The following is a 15182-nucleotide window of genomic DNA, read 5'->3' as shown; positions in this document are numbered from 1 at the left end:
GAATTCAAATACTCATAATGAGATGAGAATTGCAACACCAATAAAGACCTTTTGATACGTTTAGAGCAAGGAGAAAAGGAAAATAAATCCGCTATATGAAAGTATTTTTATCTGCAAATTGTAATGCAAAGATTTACTGCTATTTTCATTATTATTTGAACTTGTGTACTAATGTGTTAAAGAAGCAAAACAAAGTAAAATGATTCTTATTATTTGCTGGTCCCAGCGGTTCTCAACCTGTGGGTCGCGACCCCTGAAAATACATCCTGCATATCAGATATTAACATTACGATTTATAACAGTAGCAAAATTACAGTTATGAAGTAGCAATGAAGATAATTTTATGGTTAGGGGTTACCACAACCTGAGGAACTGTATTCAAGGGTCGCGGCATTAGGAAAGTTGAGAACCACTGGTAGACTCAGAGAATAACTTTGATAGGTAAAAGAAGAGTTATGAAATAATAGGATAGATATTGGTAAGTGAAAATCTAAAGCTAAACCAGTGATAGCATTATAAGAGAAGACCTGGCTTATTCTAAATGATTTTAAGACTCGAGTAAAATGAGAAACATAATAGACTAGTGCACAATGAAAAGCTTCATAAATGAGTATTTTGAATCACAGTTTTTGAAATATTATGAAAAAATAAAACAAACAATCCCAAATGTTTATCCCTGTTTTATTTTTTTAAATCTAGAATACTGTTTTGTTTTGTTTTACATAAAACAAATGAATATCTTGAGGGACACTAGTTATGTGGACATACATTAAAAAATGTTGACCAAATGTTAAAATATCTTGCAAGTGACAAACGCTAATGCAATCATGAGCTACAAAACAATGGAATAACGATCCTCTTTACATTTAGGTGGGTCAAGATTTTCCTTAGAGGCTGCATTCAGGTCTGAAAACCACAATATGGAAGGAACAGAGATAATTTGGAGAAATATTCAAAGATCAGGAATCATTAAGAAAGGAAAACCATGCCACAAAAGGGACCAGTGAAGCTGCTATTAGACATCCTCCTCCCCGTTCTCTCATCCCCCTCCCCACAAATTAGCTAAAATGAGAGGATAGAGAAGGGGTAGCTACCTTTGTTGCAATCCTGAATTTGCAATTAAAAATTATAGTTAAACTAGAGGCCTGGTGCATGAAATTTGTGCAAGGGGCTCTGCCCTCGCAGCCCCGGTTTCAGGAAAGTCTAATTAGCATATTATGCTTTTATTATTATAGATGGGAAAAAAATGGTCTTCTGCATATTGACTGAAAATGCATCATTTAGAGCTCCCCCATCACGTCCCCAAATTCATGATTAGTCACAGAAGAGAGATCTTCACTGGAGTTAATAAACACAAAACAAAACAAATCCAAACAACAAAGTATGCTACCTGTAAATAAGTATCAGATTCGTTTTTGGTTCAACTCAAATGGTCCCTACCAAAATTAGCAACTGTAAGTAAGTGTCAGTGACTAATATAAGTTTACTTTCCCAGTAAAACAAAGAGCTCATTTCTAGAGTTTGATGACATTTATGACCTTGATAGAGTTGCCCCTTGAATGAAATCATCTTTTCCATATGAGTCTTTGTGATTATTTATTTCCAATAATCACGAATTAGATAAATGTTTCTATTCAAAAGGAAAATCTAGGTCTTATTTTTAAAGATCCATAAAACAACTCAGAAGAGCTATTTGGTTTTTTTATGGAATCATTAAACTTCTTTATTTTTTCTATAAATCAGTACTCATTAGATAGGTATGTCTTAATTTCTACAAAATAATGCATAGAATCATAGACTGATGTAAATCTCAGAAGTCAGTTACAACCACAGCTCAGAGAGAAAAGTGAAGTTCATAGTCATACAGCTAAACAATGAAAGATCACAGCTAAAGTAGATTTCCTGGTTACCAGTGCATGTATACACTATTTTTTGTCATGATTCCCCCCCAGAGGAAATGAACAAAAACACAAATATGAGATTCAAATAAATAGAGAGGCATGTGATTTCAGTGAATGACAGGTCGTTCACACAGCAGGAGGAATGTGCCAAGTGCTCCTCTCCTGGGAAGGAACTGCAGCCCTAGAAAATACAGGGTGGCAGGCGCTGAGTGGCTGTGTAATCACAGTCATCTGAAATATTTAGAAATAGAATAAAGACCTAGTGGGGAACTGAGACAACCAGCTGATTTGATTTAGGGATAGGACTAAATGAGCTCTTTAGCTCCATTTTCATTTTAAGGGTTTGTATGATTTTATGATTTCAATAATGAGAATGTCTATTGCTTTTCTTTCCTTATTTAATTTGGAGAGAAGAAAGAAGAGGATTTAGAGGTGAATGTCCTAGCACTCACATTAAGTACATCCTGTTGTCAAATAATAGGACTTCTATGGAACAAGACCATCATCTTATTCCTCTGTTACGTAGATTGAAGTCATCTCCACTCTACCTCCTCCGGAAACCTCTACAAAGTGCAAGCTTCTCAATGCCATTCTATCGAACAGGGAGAATAAATTTTATACCTACCTTATTCTTGGTATAAAGATAAGGCACCACTTTTTGGAATAGCTTTGGCACTTGTTCCATTGTGTCATTATTAACAACGTGGAGCATACAGACTGGAATTGTAGTATATACTTTGGGAAACAAAATCATATCTTGATGAAACAAAAATATTTCTCTGTAATTACAAAAGCATGAATTTTCCCTTGATACGAATTGTAAAGAAAGTTTGAAATTAGGTTTGATACTAAGAAATAAACACATAAGTTTAAAGTTCTGAATAACTATAAGGTGCACGTATTTCTTTCCTTTAAAATGATGATTAACATATTATTTTATCATGCCAATGCAAACCTTTTCAGAAATCCAATTTTGTAAGTAATTTATGACTTTTACCTAATAGGCCATTGCTTAGAAATTAAATTATTTCTTTCTATACTAAAAGCACATCAATTTATTATATTATGGTTACCATACTCATAAAATGCTCTAATAACTAACTTCACATTTTTTCATATTTTGTTTAAGGAAACATGAATAAACACTTCTGTACTATCTCATTTATCCATAGCAGATGTAGAAGAAATTTTAACTAAGCTGTGAAAGCAACCTACAAGTTAATACATTTACTACAGTCATGAATAAAACTGTATTCATGTGAATATAGATGCCATTTAAGGGAGACATCACTTACCAATATATGAGAACCTCACCTGAATACTATAAACCAACTATTTGGTGGCTGGTCTGTATAAGTTACAGTATAGTCAGCAAAAGCAATCTTAGTTTCTTCATCTTGATAGCATGGATAAGATTCAATAGACTTGCACTTGTTTTTAAACATTAGTCTAGAAATATAAAAACAATTTAAGTACCAATGGCAAAAGCAACCTTAAAAATAAATTCTATTTACAAAATAGAAATTGGTGAAAATTAGCATAAAGTATGACAGTTATTGATCAAAGGGAGTTGTGGTGCTCATCAGTCATGGCATCAAGGTAGGGCAGACCACTCCAGGTCAACCATGAAAGATGTCACTCAAAGGTGCCCAAAGTAATCTGAAGTTCTTTGTCAAGAAAGAACCTAATTCATGATCTAGGGAGTAATTGTGTTTATAGGTGGAAAATCAGTACCAAAGTTTAAGCTGTATGGGTAGGAAAACTAGAATTAGGCACAGTAGCAACAAAAATTGGTGGCAGCCATGAAAATTCTGGAGTTGACATAGAGAAATCGATACCAGAATGGAGTTAAAAGTGTGGAATGGATTTGGAAAAAATAAAGATTAAAAAACTAAGACCTTGAACAAGGGAAGAGTGCAGAGCTTTTCCTTTCACATGATTTCTATTGCATGAGTGAGTGGTGAGTGCAACTGGTAAATTATGGGCTGAAGTGTCTGTGACATATTCCAGAACATAATGAAAGTGAAGTGAGGGATTCTATGGGTCCTATTCTTCCCACTCTGTCAGCAACTGGATCTAGCACCAGGAATCTAGGATTTTGCATATGATCTCTTTGGTATTGGCTGGGATAGAAGCCGATACCAGAAAATGGTTCCCTACTGGAGGTCTGGACAGAGCTCTCAGTGTTCTTGGCTTCTAGGTTGTTTAATTATAAAGCCATGGAGATTCCCATGGGGGGTTGTATTTATATGTCCATGTGATCACATCTTTGGTGGTGAGAGAAAATTGATAGGTTTATACTTGGAAGGGTTTTAAGCTTTTTAAAGGAGTCACAAGAATAAGGACTGGCCATATATCCTGGTTTACTTGAGGCAGCCTGGGTTATGCTCATAGTCCTAGCATAATTATAAACAGTGTCCCCTCTGTCTGTAAAAGTGTCCCAGTTTGGATGATAAATAACCTAATCATCCTAATGACAAACTATAATGCGGGAGTCTGACAATGTAGAACACCATCGCCTATCACCTGGGGCTGGCCTAATAATCACTGTTCCTGTCACAGATTCTTCCCTTTTTCATATACCTCGGGGAATTCTAATAAAGATGGGGCCAGCCGTGTTCATTAGAATATCTTGATGAACCATGTGGAATATCTTGAATGACCTAGAAAGATATCCCTGACAGGCTTGAAAGATTTTGTTTTCACTTTGCATTCCAAGAAAGAGAGAAAGTCATATTGGTAAACTGAGCCTTGCCCAAATTAGACTTGGGGAAGTTCTGCCCCTTATGATCCTATATAATAAAGAGCTAATATGCAAATGGTCATTATACCCTCACACAGTCACACCTTAAAGCAGGGGTGGGCAAACTTTTTGACTCAAGGGCCACAATGGGTTCTTAAACTGGACCGGAGGGCCAGAACAAAAGCATGGGTGGAGTGTTTGTGTGAACTAATATAAATTCAAAGTAAACATCATTACATAAAAGGGTACAGTCTTTTTTTTTTTTTTTTTTTTTTTTTTTTTTTTTAGTTTTATTCATTTCAAACAGGCTGGATCCAGCCCGTGGGCCGTAGTTTGCCCATGGCTGCCTTTAAAGGCTCAGACACTCAACACTGGGGAGAGAGGAATGGGGACCAGCGAGGCACAAATGAGCTTGCGAAATGTAGAGAGGGGCTATAGTGTTAAGCCATGGACTGATCTATGGCCGAGCCACAAACAAGTCCCAATTTAGAAGGCACAGCCCTCTTAACATAATTAAGCTTGACTTTATGATGCCCCCTAGATCTTATCTGGGTAGATAATGGGCTGTGGGAGGTGCAGCAAGTGCTGCCAAAACAAGTAAAATTCACAAGAACACTGTAACTATAGTGACCACTACCTTGTTTACCTCTGGACATAAAATAAAGGCTCAGCTTGCCATCTGGGTCTCTCTCTGTGGCCTCAGCCAGGCACAGGAGATCCACCTAGATCCAGCTTATTCTCTTTGTCCGTTTTTTCTTTAATTCTTCGCCGCCCCCACCCCAGGCTCAACGAACCCCTGGTTGTGCTGGCCCGGCACAGCGAGAGAGGAATGGGGACCAGCCAGGCACAAATGAGCTCATGAGAGAGGAATGGGGACCAGCCAGGCTGTGGCCTGGGAGAGGGACAAGCCACCCGCCCCACAGTCTCGGGTGCCAATGGCTGTACCTGCAGCTGTGGCCTGGGAGAGGAACAAGCCACCCACCCTGCAGCCCTGGGCACCAGCAGCTGTGGCCCAGATGAAGCCACCTGCCCATGGTCCCCTGCGGCTGTGCCAGCCCAGGTGAAGTGGGATCCTGGGTGCCTGTGGCCGGTCAGAGGGAGGAAAACCCAGGTCCCCAGTGCCTGCGACTTACCAGAAAAAGGAATGCTGGGTCCCAGGTGCAGGGCGAGGCAGAGTCAGTTAGGGGTAATCAGGCCAGCAGGGGAGCAGTTAGGGGCAATCAGGCAGGCAGGCAGAGGGGTTAGGGGTGATCAGGCAGGCAGGCAAGCAGGCAAGCAGTTAGGAGCCAGTGGTCATGGATTGCGAGAGGCAGTAGGACATCCCCCAAGGATTCCCGGATTGGAGAGGGTGCAGGCTGGGCTGAGGGACCCCCCGCCACCCCCCCCCCCCGCATGAATTTCGTGTACCGGGCCTCTAGTCTAAGAATAAAAGGCTCAGCTCCTGAACCTCCAAGTCCCCCATATAGTAGTAATAATAATAGCAATATTTATAATAGTGTACATATACAACTTATAATAGTATTAGCTCAATGTGCAGCATTGTGCTAAATATGTTTCCTATGTTACTTTATCTTTACAACTATATAATGAAGTGGTAAAATAAGCTAGATATTATCCCTAATATCACGGATGAAAAATAATTATAAGTTCAGAGGGAATAAGGAATTTACCCCAGGTCATACATCTGATAACTAACAGAGCTGAAGTTGGCATTAGGTCTTATACCAAAAGATGTGCTCTTGACTGTGCAATTAATGCCTGCTAAAATGAGGAGGTAGCTTTGGATGCTCCTGGCATTTAAATGTCAGGCTTGTCAGTTTCTTTGGTCCAATAGACATGGGTGTGGAATTCAAACTTTTGAAAGAGCATGTCCTCTATGTTGGATATTTGCTGAGTTTCTGGGAAATAAACGCTCTTGGCTATGGTGGGCAGGTCATTTGGAGAGAAATGCCAAGCCCCTGAAGAAGTTATGCCTGTGCTTCAAATACACCTCCACAGTGAACTGATCTTATACCCTAATAGGGGAGGTCATGTTTTCAACACTTCATTTATATGAAAGTAAAGCATTGGGTATAATTTCTGGTCCATGTGAAAAAAAAAAAAAAAAAACCTGAGAAAAAACACACACACAGAAACAAATCTATAAATACAGAGAACAAATTGATGGTTGCCAGAATGGGGTTGGATGGATGGGTGAAAAAGAGGAAAACATGAAGAAGTACAAATTGGTTGTTATAAAATTGCCATGGGGTGTAAAGTACAGCATAGGAAATATAGTCAATAATGGTATAATAACTATGTACGGTGTTAAATGGGTACTAGACTTATCTGGATGATGATTTCATAAATTATGTAAATGTCTAATCACTATGCTGAATATCTGAAATTAGTATAATATTGTATGTCAACTATAATTTAAAAAATTTTAAAGTAAAAAAAGAAATATCATTATATTGTTTTACCTTAAGAGAGAAACTGCATACTGATCTATATTAACTTCCAATGGAACCCAAACTTTTTGAAGAATATCTGCAACACTGGCATTTTCCTTTGTGTCTAAAAATAGCAATAAAAATAACAATATAAATGCTGTAAGTTTCCTGGAAGATTATTTTGTTCAAAGCCTTCTTTCTACAAAGGAAGTTGAAACTCATGAGTCAGGTGGTATCAAAGTCATAGGCTTTATTAGCAGCAAAATCATGTATAAAATATAAAGATATATCCCTCTAGCAGACAGCATTGCTCACCATTTTATGCTTTCACTTTCTTTTTAGCTTAAAAAAACATAAAATATTCTCTTATCTAATAAAATACTCATTAATGAGCTCACATCAGATCTTTTTATCGCACCAAAAATTTGTTTTGAAAAGTATCATGTCAGAAAAATAATCCATCCAAGTTTTCTAAAAAACAAAACAAACAAACAAAAAAACCAGTGGATAATAAGATTCCAACCTAAAGAATAATCCACAAATGGCTTAAGAGTAAATGATTTAGAAAGAAAAATGCAAATCTATAGTAAACACTTCGAATTTGATGTAAAGACTAACATATTTCTAATTACCTCATCTTGACTTTTTCAAAGTACTTACCAGTGTCTGAAATTAGTATCTTAATATATTTACTTGTCTACTATTTGCCCACCACCAGTAGAACACGAGATTCATCAGAGCAGAAACCTTGCCAATTTTACTCACTCTTATAAGGCCAGAATTTGGAACAGTGCTGAATACTCATTATTCAATAAGTATGTGCTGAATGAAAGGCATGCAAATACTATGAAAACACTTTTAAATTGCTCAAATTTTGTCTTCATCAAGAGGAAAAATGATCATATAAATGTAAATTTTGCAGCAATTGGACAATAAAGAGTATATATTACCATATAGTTTATTTGACAAATTTATAATTATTTTCTAATAGAAGAAATATAAAAATCAGGTAACTAATATTTTTCTATCATGAAACTAAGCAATCTAATTAGGTTGTTCTACATTTGTGCAAGTATAGTTTTTACTGCTTAAGCAAACATTTCGATGATTCTCAATGTTGTAAGAGACATTTCTTACAACAAAATGTTTCAATAAAGTCGAAGAATTATACTAGAGGTAAGGCTTTTCCTATGTAAATGTAAACAAAATTGCAGTATGAAAATAATTGTATTAATTTTTTGCCTCTGCAGTGTTTTACTGCAACAGGTTGTTAAACCTTTTCACACAATTGTTTATTTTGTATGCACAAATATATTTGATTTAATAAAATAAATATACTAATACACTTAAAATATATGTCTTCTAAATGTATGTCACCATGGACATACATAGAAGCGTCTTCATTCAATTCATTCATTCTTTCATTTACCTATTCATTGAGTCATTCATTCATTCTCTCATTCATTCATTCATTCATTCTTTTAGCAAGTATTTGTTGTGTGCTTACTCTGTGCTAAATTCTGGAAGCAAGAGAGTGAGTGTACTGACAATGTACCTTGATCTCAAAGAATTTCAATATTTATAGAAATAAAAATATTTACCCTATTCATAAAGTAACATGACTCTAAAATATTTTTTATTAATACACGTACAAATATTCATTGATACATAGGCAAGTTCATTTTATAAGCGATTGAAAAATTATACCTGGTGTCCTAGCTTTCATAAGCAATCTCACGTAAGTCCCTCTCCATACGGCTTGAATTTTAGTTGCTGCTGCTACTGCCTCTTTATCATTTACTGGCATGAAATATTTCACTTCAGTGAATTCTGCTGGATAGAGAAAAATAAACTGTGTACTGAAAGTTATATTTAATCTCTTCCCCAATTTTCAATGTCTTTAACTACTAAAGCCCTCTGACATATAAGGCGCCACAACCATAGATTTATTATTTTATTTAACATTGTCCTCTGTACATGATCCTTGTTTAGAAAATAACTGTTCTGGAGAAGGTAACACTAAATACTGACACCTTAGTGAACTACTAATAAGTCTTCTGTGAAAGTAGCAAGAGGCTTCTCTCAAAATTAAAAGAAAATGTTAAAAGGGTGGAAATACAGTGTAGTATTGGGAGAGGCAGGAAAGGAGTATTACTTGGATCAGAAAAACTTCCAGAATCCCTCAAATCATATTGTATATAGGGTGTGCCAAAAATGTATAACACACTTTGAATAATAATAAAGGCAGTGTACATTACAATACAGTTCATTTTCAAAACTGAGCTATCAGCTTTTAAAGTATGTATATATTTTGGGGGGGGGCACCCTGTATATTAGGGAATCTCATACCTTTTAAGGTCAGGAACAAATGAAACAAGGAGATTTTGGATATATGTGTGGTAGGGGACACACCAGAACCTTGGAACCCTGTGAGCATCCCAGAGCACACTTCTCTCAAAATTATCTCTCCTATGTGAGCCTGGGAATTGTTTTTGTCTAATAATTATCTAAAATTAATCAGTACCTGCAGAAGGCTCTTCCAAGAAGGAATCGAGTGCATCCAAGTCCAAAACCATAGCACGAAATGCAAATTTAAAGTATGAAGGAGGTTTCGTTACTTGAGCTTTTTTCATTAAACGCCATAAGGAAGTATGAAAACACTAAAACAGAAATAGGTTAGTGTATTTTTTTAAACCAAGAAAATACTATTACCTGGTCAGAGAGGTCTAAAAAACTTCAGATACTCTAAAAGTTTTAAAAATATATTTCTCAGATATATGCACAATCTATAAAAAGACTCTTCAAAGTCTCACTCACCCAAGGAAGAAACCAAAATAATCATATGACTTTCTAATCTAATAAAATGTTATCACTATAATAATTTTTATAATACATACTCAATCAAAATATAACATTAAACTGGTTGAAATGATTCAGCATAAGATAAAAAATATTATGGTCCTTGAACTTAAGCAAGTTAAATACAGTATTTCATAGATTCTAAGATGCCATCTATTGTAAGAAACTATTATTTCATGTGCTACAGGAAAGTTTTTATCGCTTTCTTATTATCTATGAGTATTTACTTTTTATTGAAAAAGCTCTTTTAGATTTAGACACAGTTTTTCATCATTTATCACACTTAAACACACATGAAAAATAAAAGAAGCTACATAAATTGGTTACATATTCCAAAAACTTATTCAAACTCATACTTTTACAAATTATTTTTTGATAATACTTAACATCGTTCTTTGATTTCCATAACTGATATTTTAACCTTCCTCTAGTTTTGTTACAAACATGTTTTTCGCCCCAGCCATTTTGGCTCAGTGGAAAGAGCATTGGCCTGTGGACTGAAGGGTCCAGGTTCGATTCTGGCCAAGGGCAAGTACCTCAGTTGCAGGCTCCTGGCCCTGGTAGCGGGCATGTGGGCAGCAACCAATAGATGTATCTCTCCCACATCCGAGTTTCTCTCTGTCTCTCCCTCTCCCTTCCACTCTCTCTAAAAATCAATGGGAAAATGTCCTGGGGTGAGGATTAAACAAACAAACAAACCCCAGCATGTTTTTTTTTCTACTACTTATAAAATTATTTACATGTTAAAAAAGAAAATACTTAACATCTGTTTTTCCTATATAATGTGTCCTTCATGTTATCAAAGGCTTTGAAGATGCATCATTGCCTAAAGAATATTCTAGTTTTGTCCCTGGGGTTTTCTGAAGCCACTGACCCTCAATCAGAAAGTGTTGGTGCTGGCTCATTTTTTATCTTGCTAAAGACGACTGATGGAATGATTTTAGACAACAATAAAAATGCATATTCCATCTTGCAATGTTGTTTCATGGTTTTTAACCTAAAATGCTGAGGGATTCCATTTATCCAGTCAAGCCACTGAGAATAACAATGAAACCACAACACATTTCTGCTGGTTTACTTTCAGCTATTTCCCTGTCCACAGGAAGCGCTGTGCTGGGTGCATTATGCAGAGCTCCTGGGGTACCATTTGAGGTGACTTTTTGTCAATCACACCTTTCTCTCTTTTTGTTGTTGTTTAAGCCTTTAAGGGAGTCATTTTGGTATGAGGAAAATGTCTCCCCCTTCACATTTTTTTGAGAATCTCTATTATGGAAGGTGGAGGCTTACGAATTTGCACAACGTATCAGGCTCTTGTTACAGTTCCCCTTAGATCCGTGCATTTGATTATTAAACCCAGTGCATGGGATTCCCCACTTGGGGTCATTTGCAGAGCCTGTAGGGGAAAGTTCTTTTTGGGGAGCCTGGGAAACAGAGTATTTATTACCTGGCAGTAATATTTAAAGAACCAGCTCTGGGCAGTGGACTTTTCCAAATCAGTTTCAAGTACCATAGAGGAAAAAAAAACCCTACTGATAGAGAGGACTTATAGCCTCGGAGGTCAATCCAGACACACTGCCACGAACTGTCTCTTCTGTGATCACAGATAAAGGCAGTCTGGTAAACAAATACAACCTGCCTTAAAATCAGGACTGTGGTTTATGGCACGGAGGGACAGTGTATCGCAGGGAAATTCAACACTCTCCTGAATGCCTGGCAGGACTAAGGCATGCCAAAAAGAAGAGTAGAAGATCTGAAGCACCTTAACTACTGCATATTTTTATTTTTTTAAAATTCTTTTTTCACAATTTCATTAAGAACCTATTTTATTATTTTTTTATTTTTTTCATCACTTGATTTTACCTTTTTAATCACTACATTTTTTTAACCAGTATTATTGCTATCATTTTACCATTTTTTCAAGTTTCATTTTATTTTTTATTTTTTTATTTTTCTTAATTTTATTTTGGGATTAGTGTTCTACACTCTATTTTCATCGTTCCTTTAGCATCATTTCTCTCTATCTCACATTTACCCTTAAGCCAAAACTCTCTTCCTCACTTTTCCCCTTTTGTTATCCTGTTTCTCTTACCCTATTCCTGCTTTAGATTTTCCCTATTCCCTCTTTTTACCCACTGTCTAAATTTCACCCTACTTATATATCTAATTTCCAATCCCTTGCTCTAAATCCATATACACCTCTCTCTTATCTTTCTTCACTACCCATTTTTTTTCTCTCTCTCGCTGTCGTTTTGCTAGTGCTTGCTTGATTTTGAGTTTATTGGGGTTTTTTATGCTTGTTTGGGAGATTGTTTTGTTTTTCATTTTCATTTTTCTGTTTTGCTTATTTTTTCTTTCTCTGGTTATTTTTGTGCTTCTGTTTTCCCTTGCCTTGCTTGATATTAGTGGTTGTTTGTAGTTTGCATTAATCTCCAGGGATCTGCTGCTGGAATTCATTGAGATTAGTTGCGGTTCTCTTAGAGTTTTCTCCCCATACAAATAGCCTCTTCCCCACCTCTATTTCATTCTCTCTCTTACTTTTTTTTTTTTTTTGGTCTGTTTGTTTTTTTCTTCTCTCCCTTTCCCCAATCTCATTTCAGCACTCCTTTTTGTTTTTTCTTTTTCTCTTAATCTTTTTCTCTTTTTTCTTCTTTATCCCCTAATTCTCTTCGTTCGGGTGGTCACCTTTATTTGGGGTTATTAATATCTTGAATACATTTTGTTCAGTGCCTTGTACGTTGTGCCTTGTTGTGTTGTATTTTGTGCCTATAAATCAACACAGCAGAGAGAGAACTACATAACCAAACACCTGGAGAAGAGAGATCATGATGAAACAAAGAACCAACCCACATATGAAAGAAAAACAGGCATCATCAGAAAAGGAAGTAAACGAAATGGAGGCAAGCAACCTGTCAGAGAAAGAATTCAGAGAAATGGCCATAAGGTGGATGAAAAGAATGGAAGACAAATTCAACAATATATGTAGGAACCAAGAGGAAATGAAGAGAAACCAAGAGGAAATGAAGAGAAACCAAGAAGAAATGAAAAATGACATCACTGATACAAAGAACTCAATAGAAAGCATCAACAGTAGACTAGAAGAAGCAGAGGACCACATCAGCGAGCTAGAAGACAAGGTAGGAAAAAATACCCAAACAGAACAGATTCTAGAAAAAAAAATTAAAAAGCAGGAGGAGAGCCTAAGAGAACTCTGGGACAACGCTAAACAAAACAACATCCTAATAATAGGGGTGCCAGAAGGAGAGGAAACTGAGCAAGGAATAGAAAACCTGTTTGAAAAAATAGTAACAGAAAATTTTCCTGATATAGGGAAGAAAAAACTCACACAAATCCAAGAAGCTCACAGAGTCCCAAACAAAATGAACCTGAAAAGACCGACGCCAAGGCACATAATAATTAAATTGGCAAACACCAACGACAAAGCAAGAATCTTAAAAGCAGCCAGAGAGAGACAGAAAGTTACCTTCAAAGGATCCCCCATCAGACTAGTGACTGATTTCTCAACAGAAACACATCAGGAAAGAAGGGAATGGAATGAAATATACAAAGTCATGCAAAGGAAGGGTCTGAATCCAAGAATACTGTACCCAGCGAGGCTATCAATCAAAATTGAGGGTCAAATCAGGAGCTTCACAGACAAAAACGGTCTACGGGAGTTTATTACAACCAAGCCAGCAATGCAAGAAAGGCTAAAGGGTCTGCTGTAAATAGAAAAAAATAGGAAACAAAGAAGGAACGCAGCAGTAAAGAACAAAAATGGTGACTAACAAGTTTCTATCAATAATAACTTTGAATGTAAATGGATTAAATTCCCCAGTCAAAAGGCATAGGGTAAATGAGTGGATAAGAAAACATGACCCATATATCTGCTGTCTACAGGAAACCCACCTCAGAAAAAAAGACGCACACAGACTGATGGTGATGGGATGGAAAAAGGTTTTTCAGCCAATGGAAGTGAAAAAAAAGCCAGGGTAGCAATACTTATATCTGACAAATTAGATCTCAAAGTGAAGGACATAAAAAGAGATAAAGAAGGCCACTTCATAATACTAAAGGGAGCAGTGCAACAAGAAGAAATAACTCTGGTAAATATATATGCACCCAATATAGGAGCACCCAAATACGTAAGAAATCTTCTGGAGGAGATCAAGGGAGAGATTGACAGCAATACAATCATAGTAGGGGACCTTAACACCCCATTATCACCACTGGACAAATCCTCTAAACAGAAACTCAGCAAAGAAACATTAATCCTAAATGACTCACTAGATCAGATGGAATTAATTGACATCTTCAGAACATTTCACCCCAAAGCCACAAAATATACATTCTCCTCAAGTGCACGTTTGTCATCTTCAAAGATAGACCATATATTGGGTCACAGACAAAGTCTCTTCAAATTCAAGAAAACTGAAATCATATCAAGCATCTTCTCAGACCACAAAGGCATAAAACTGGAAATCAACTACAACAAAAACAATCCAGAAAAATCAAACACATGGAGACTAAATAGCATGCTATTAAACAACGACTGGGTTACCAGTGAGATCAAGGAAGAAATAAAAAGCATCATGGCAACAAATGACAATGAAAACACAACACTCCAAAACCTATGGGACACAGCAAAAGCAGTCTTGAGAGGGAAGTTCATAGCTCTACAAGCCTACTGCAAGAAACAAGAAACAATGAGAATAAATGACCTAACTCTACAACTCGAAGAGTTAGAAAGAGAGCAACAATAAAAGCCCACTGTGAGCAGAAAGAAGGAAATAACAAAGGTCAGAGCGGAGATAAATGACATAGAAACCAAAAAAACAATACAAAAGATCAACAAAACCAACAGCTGGTTCTTTGAAAGGATAAACAAGATTGATACACCTCTAGCCAGGCTCACCAAGAAACAAACAGAGAGGACCCAAATAAACAAAATCAGAAATGAAAGAGGAGAAATAACAACAGACCCCATAGAAATACAAAGGATTGTTAGAAAATACTATGAACAGCTCTACTCCAACACACTAGACAACCTGGAGGAAATGGACATATTCCTAGAAAAATACAACCTTCCAAAACTTAACCAGGAAGAATCTAAAAATCTCAATAGGCCAATAACTATGGAGGAAATAGAAGCAGTAATCAAAAAGCTTCCAGCAAACAAAAGCCTGGGGCCAGATGGCTTCACAGGGGAGTTTTACCAAACATTCAAGGAAGACCTAAAACCTATCCTCC

General features: G+C 36.5%; 1 protein-coding gene across 1 annotated transcript in view; it reads right to left on the bottom strand.

The window, feature by feature from the left end:
* The window catches only part of ADGB (androglobin), a 142374-nt gene that overhangs the window by 45196 nt on the left and 81996 nt on the right, over positions 1-15182 (bottom strand). Inside the window, exons 21-25 of the mRNA XM_059700617.1 lie at positions 9601-9736; positions 8784-8909; positions 7107-7200; positions 3216-3350; positions 2527-2680 (exon numbers count right to left, since the gene is read on the bottom strand). Coding sequence (XP_059556600.1) covers positions 2527-2680; positions 3216-3350; positions 7107-7200; positions 8784-8909; positions 9601-9736 — 645 coding nt within the window. The remainder of the gene's footprint in view (positions 1-2526; positions 2681-3215; positions 3351-7106; positions 7201-8783; positions 8910-9600; positions 9737-15182) is intronic.

This window comes from Myotis daubentonii, chromosome 6, assembly GCF_963259705.1.
Source record: "Myotis daubentonii chromosome 6, mMyoDau2.1, whole genome shotgun sequence".
Taxonomy (NCBI): domain Eukaryota; kingdom Metazoa; phylum Chordata; class Mammalia; order Chiroptera; family Vespertilionidae; genus Myotis; species Myotis daubentonii.
This window is presented reverse-complemented; position numbering and strand designations above follow the sequence as displayed.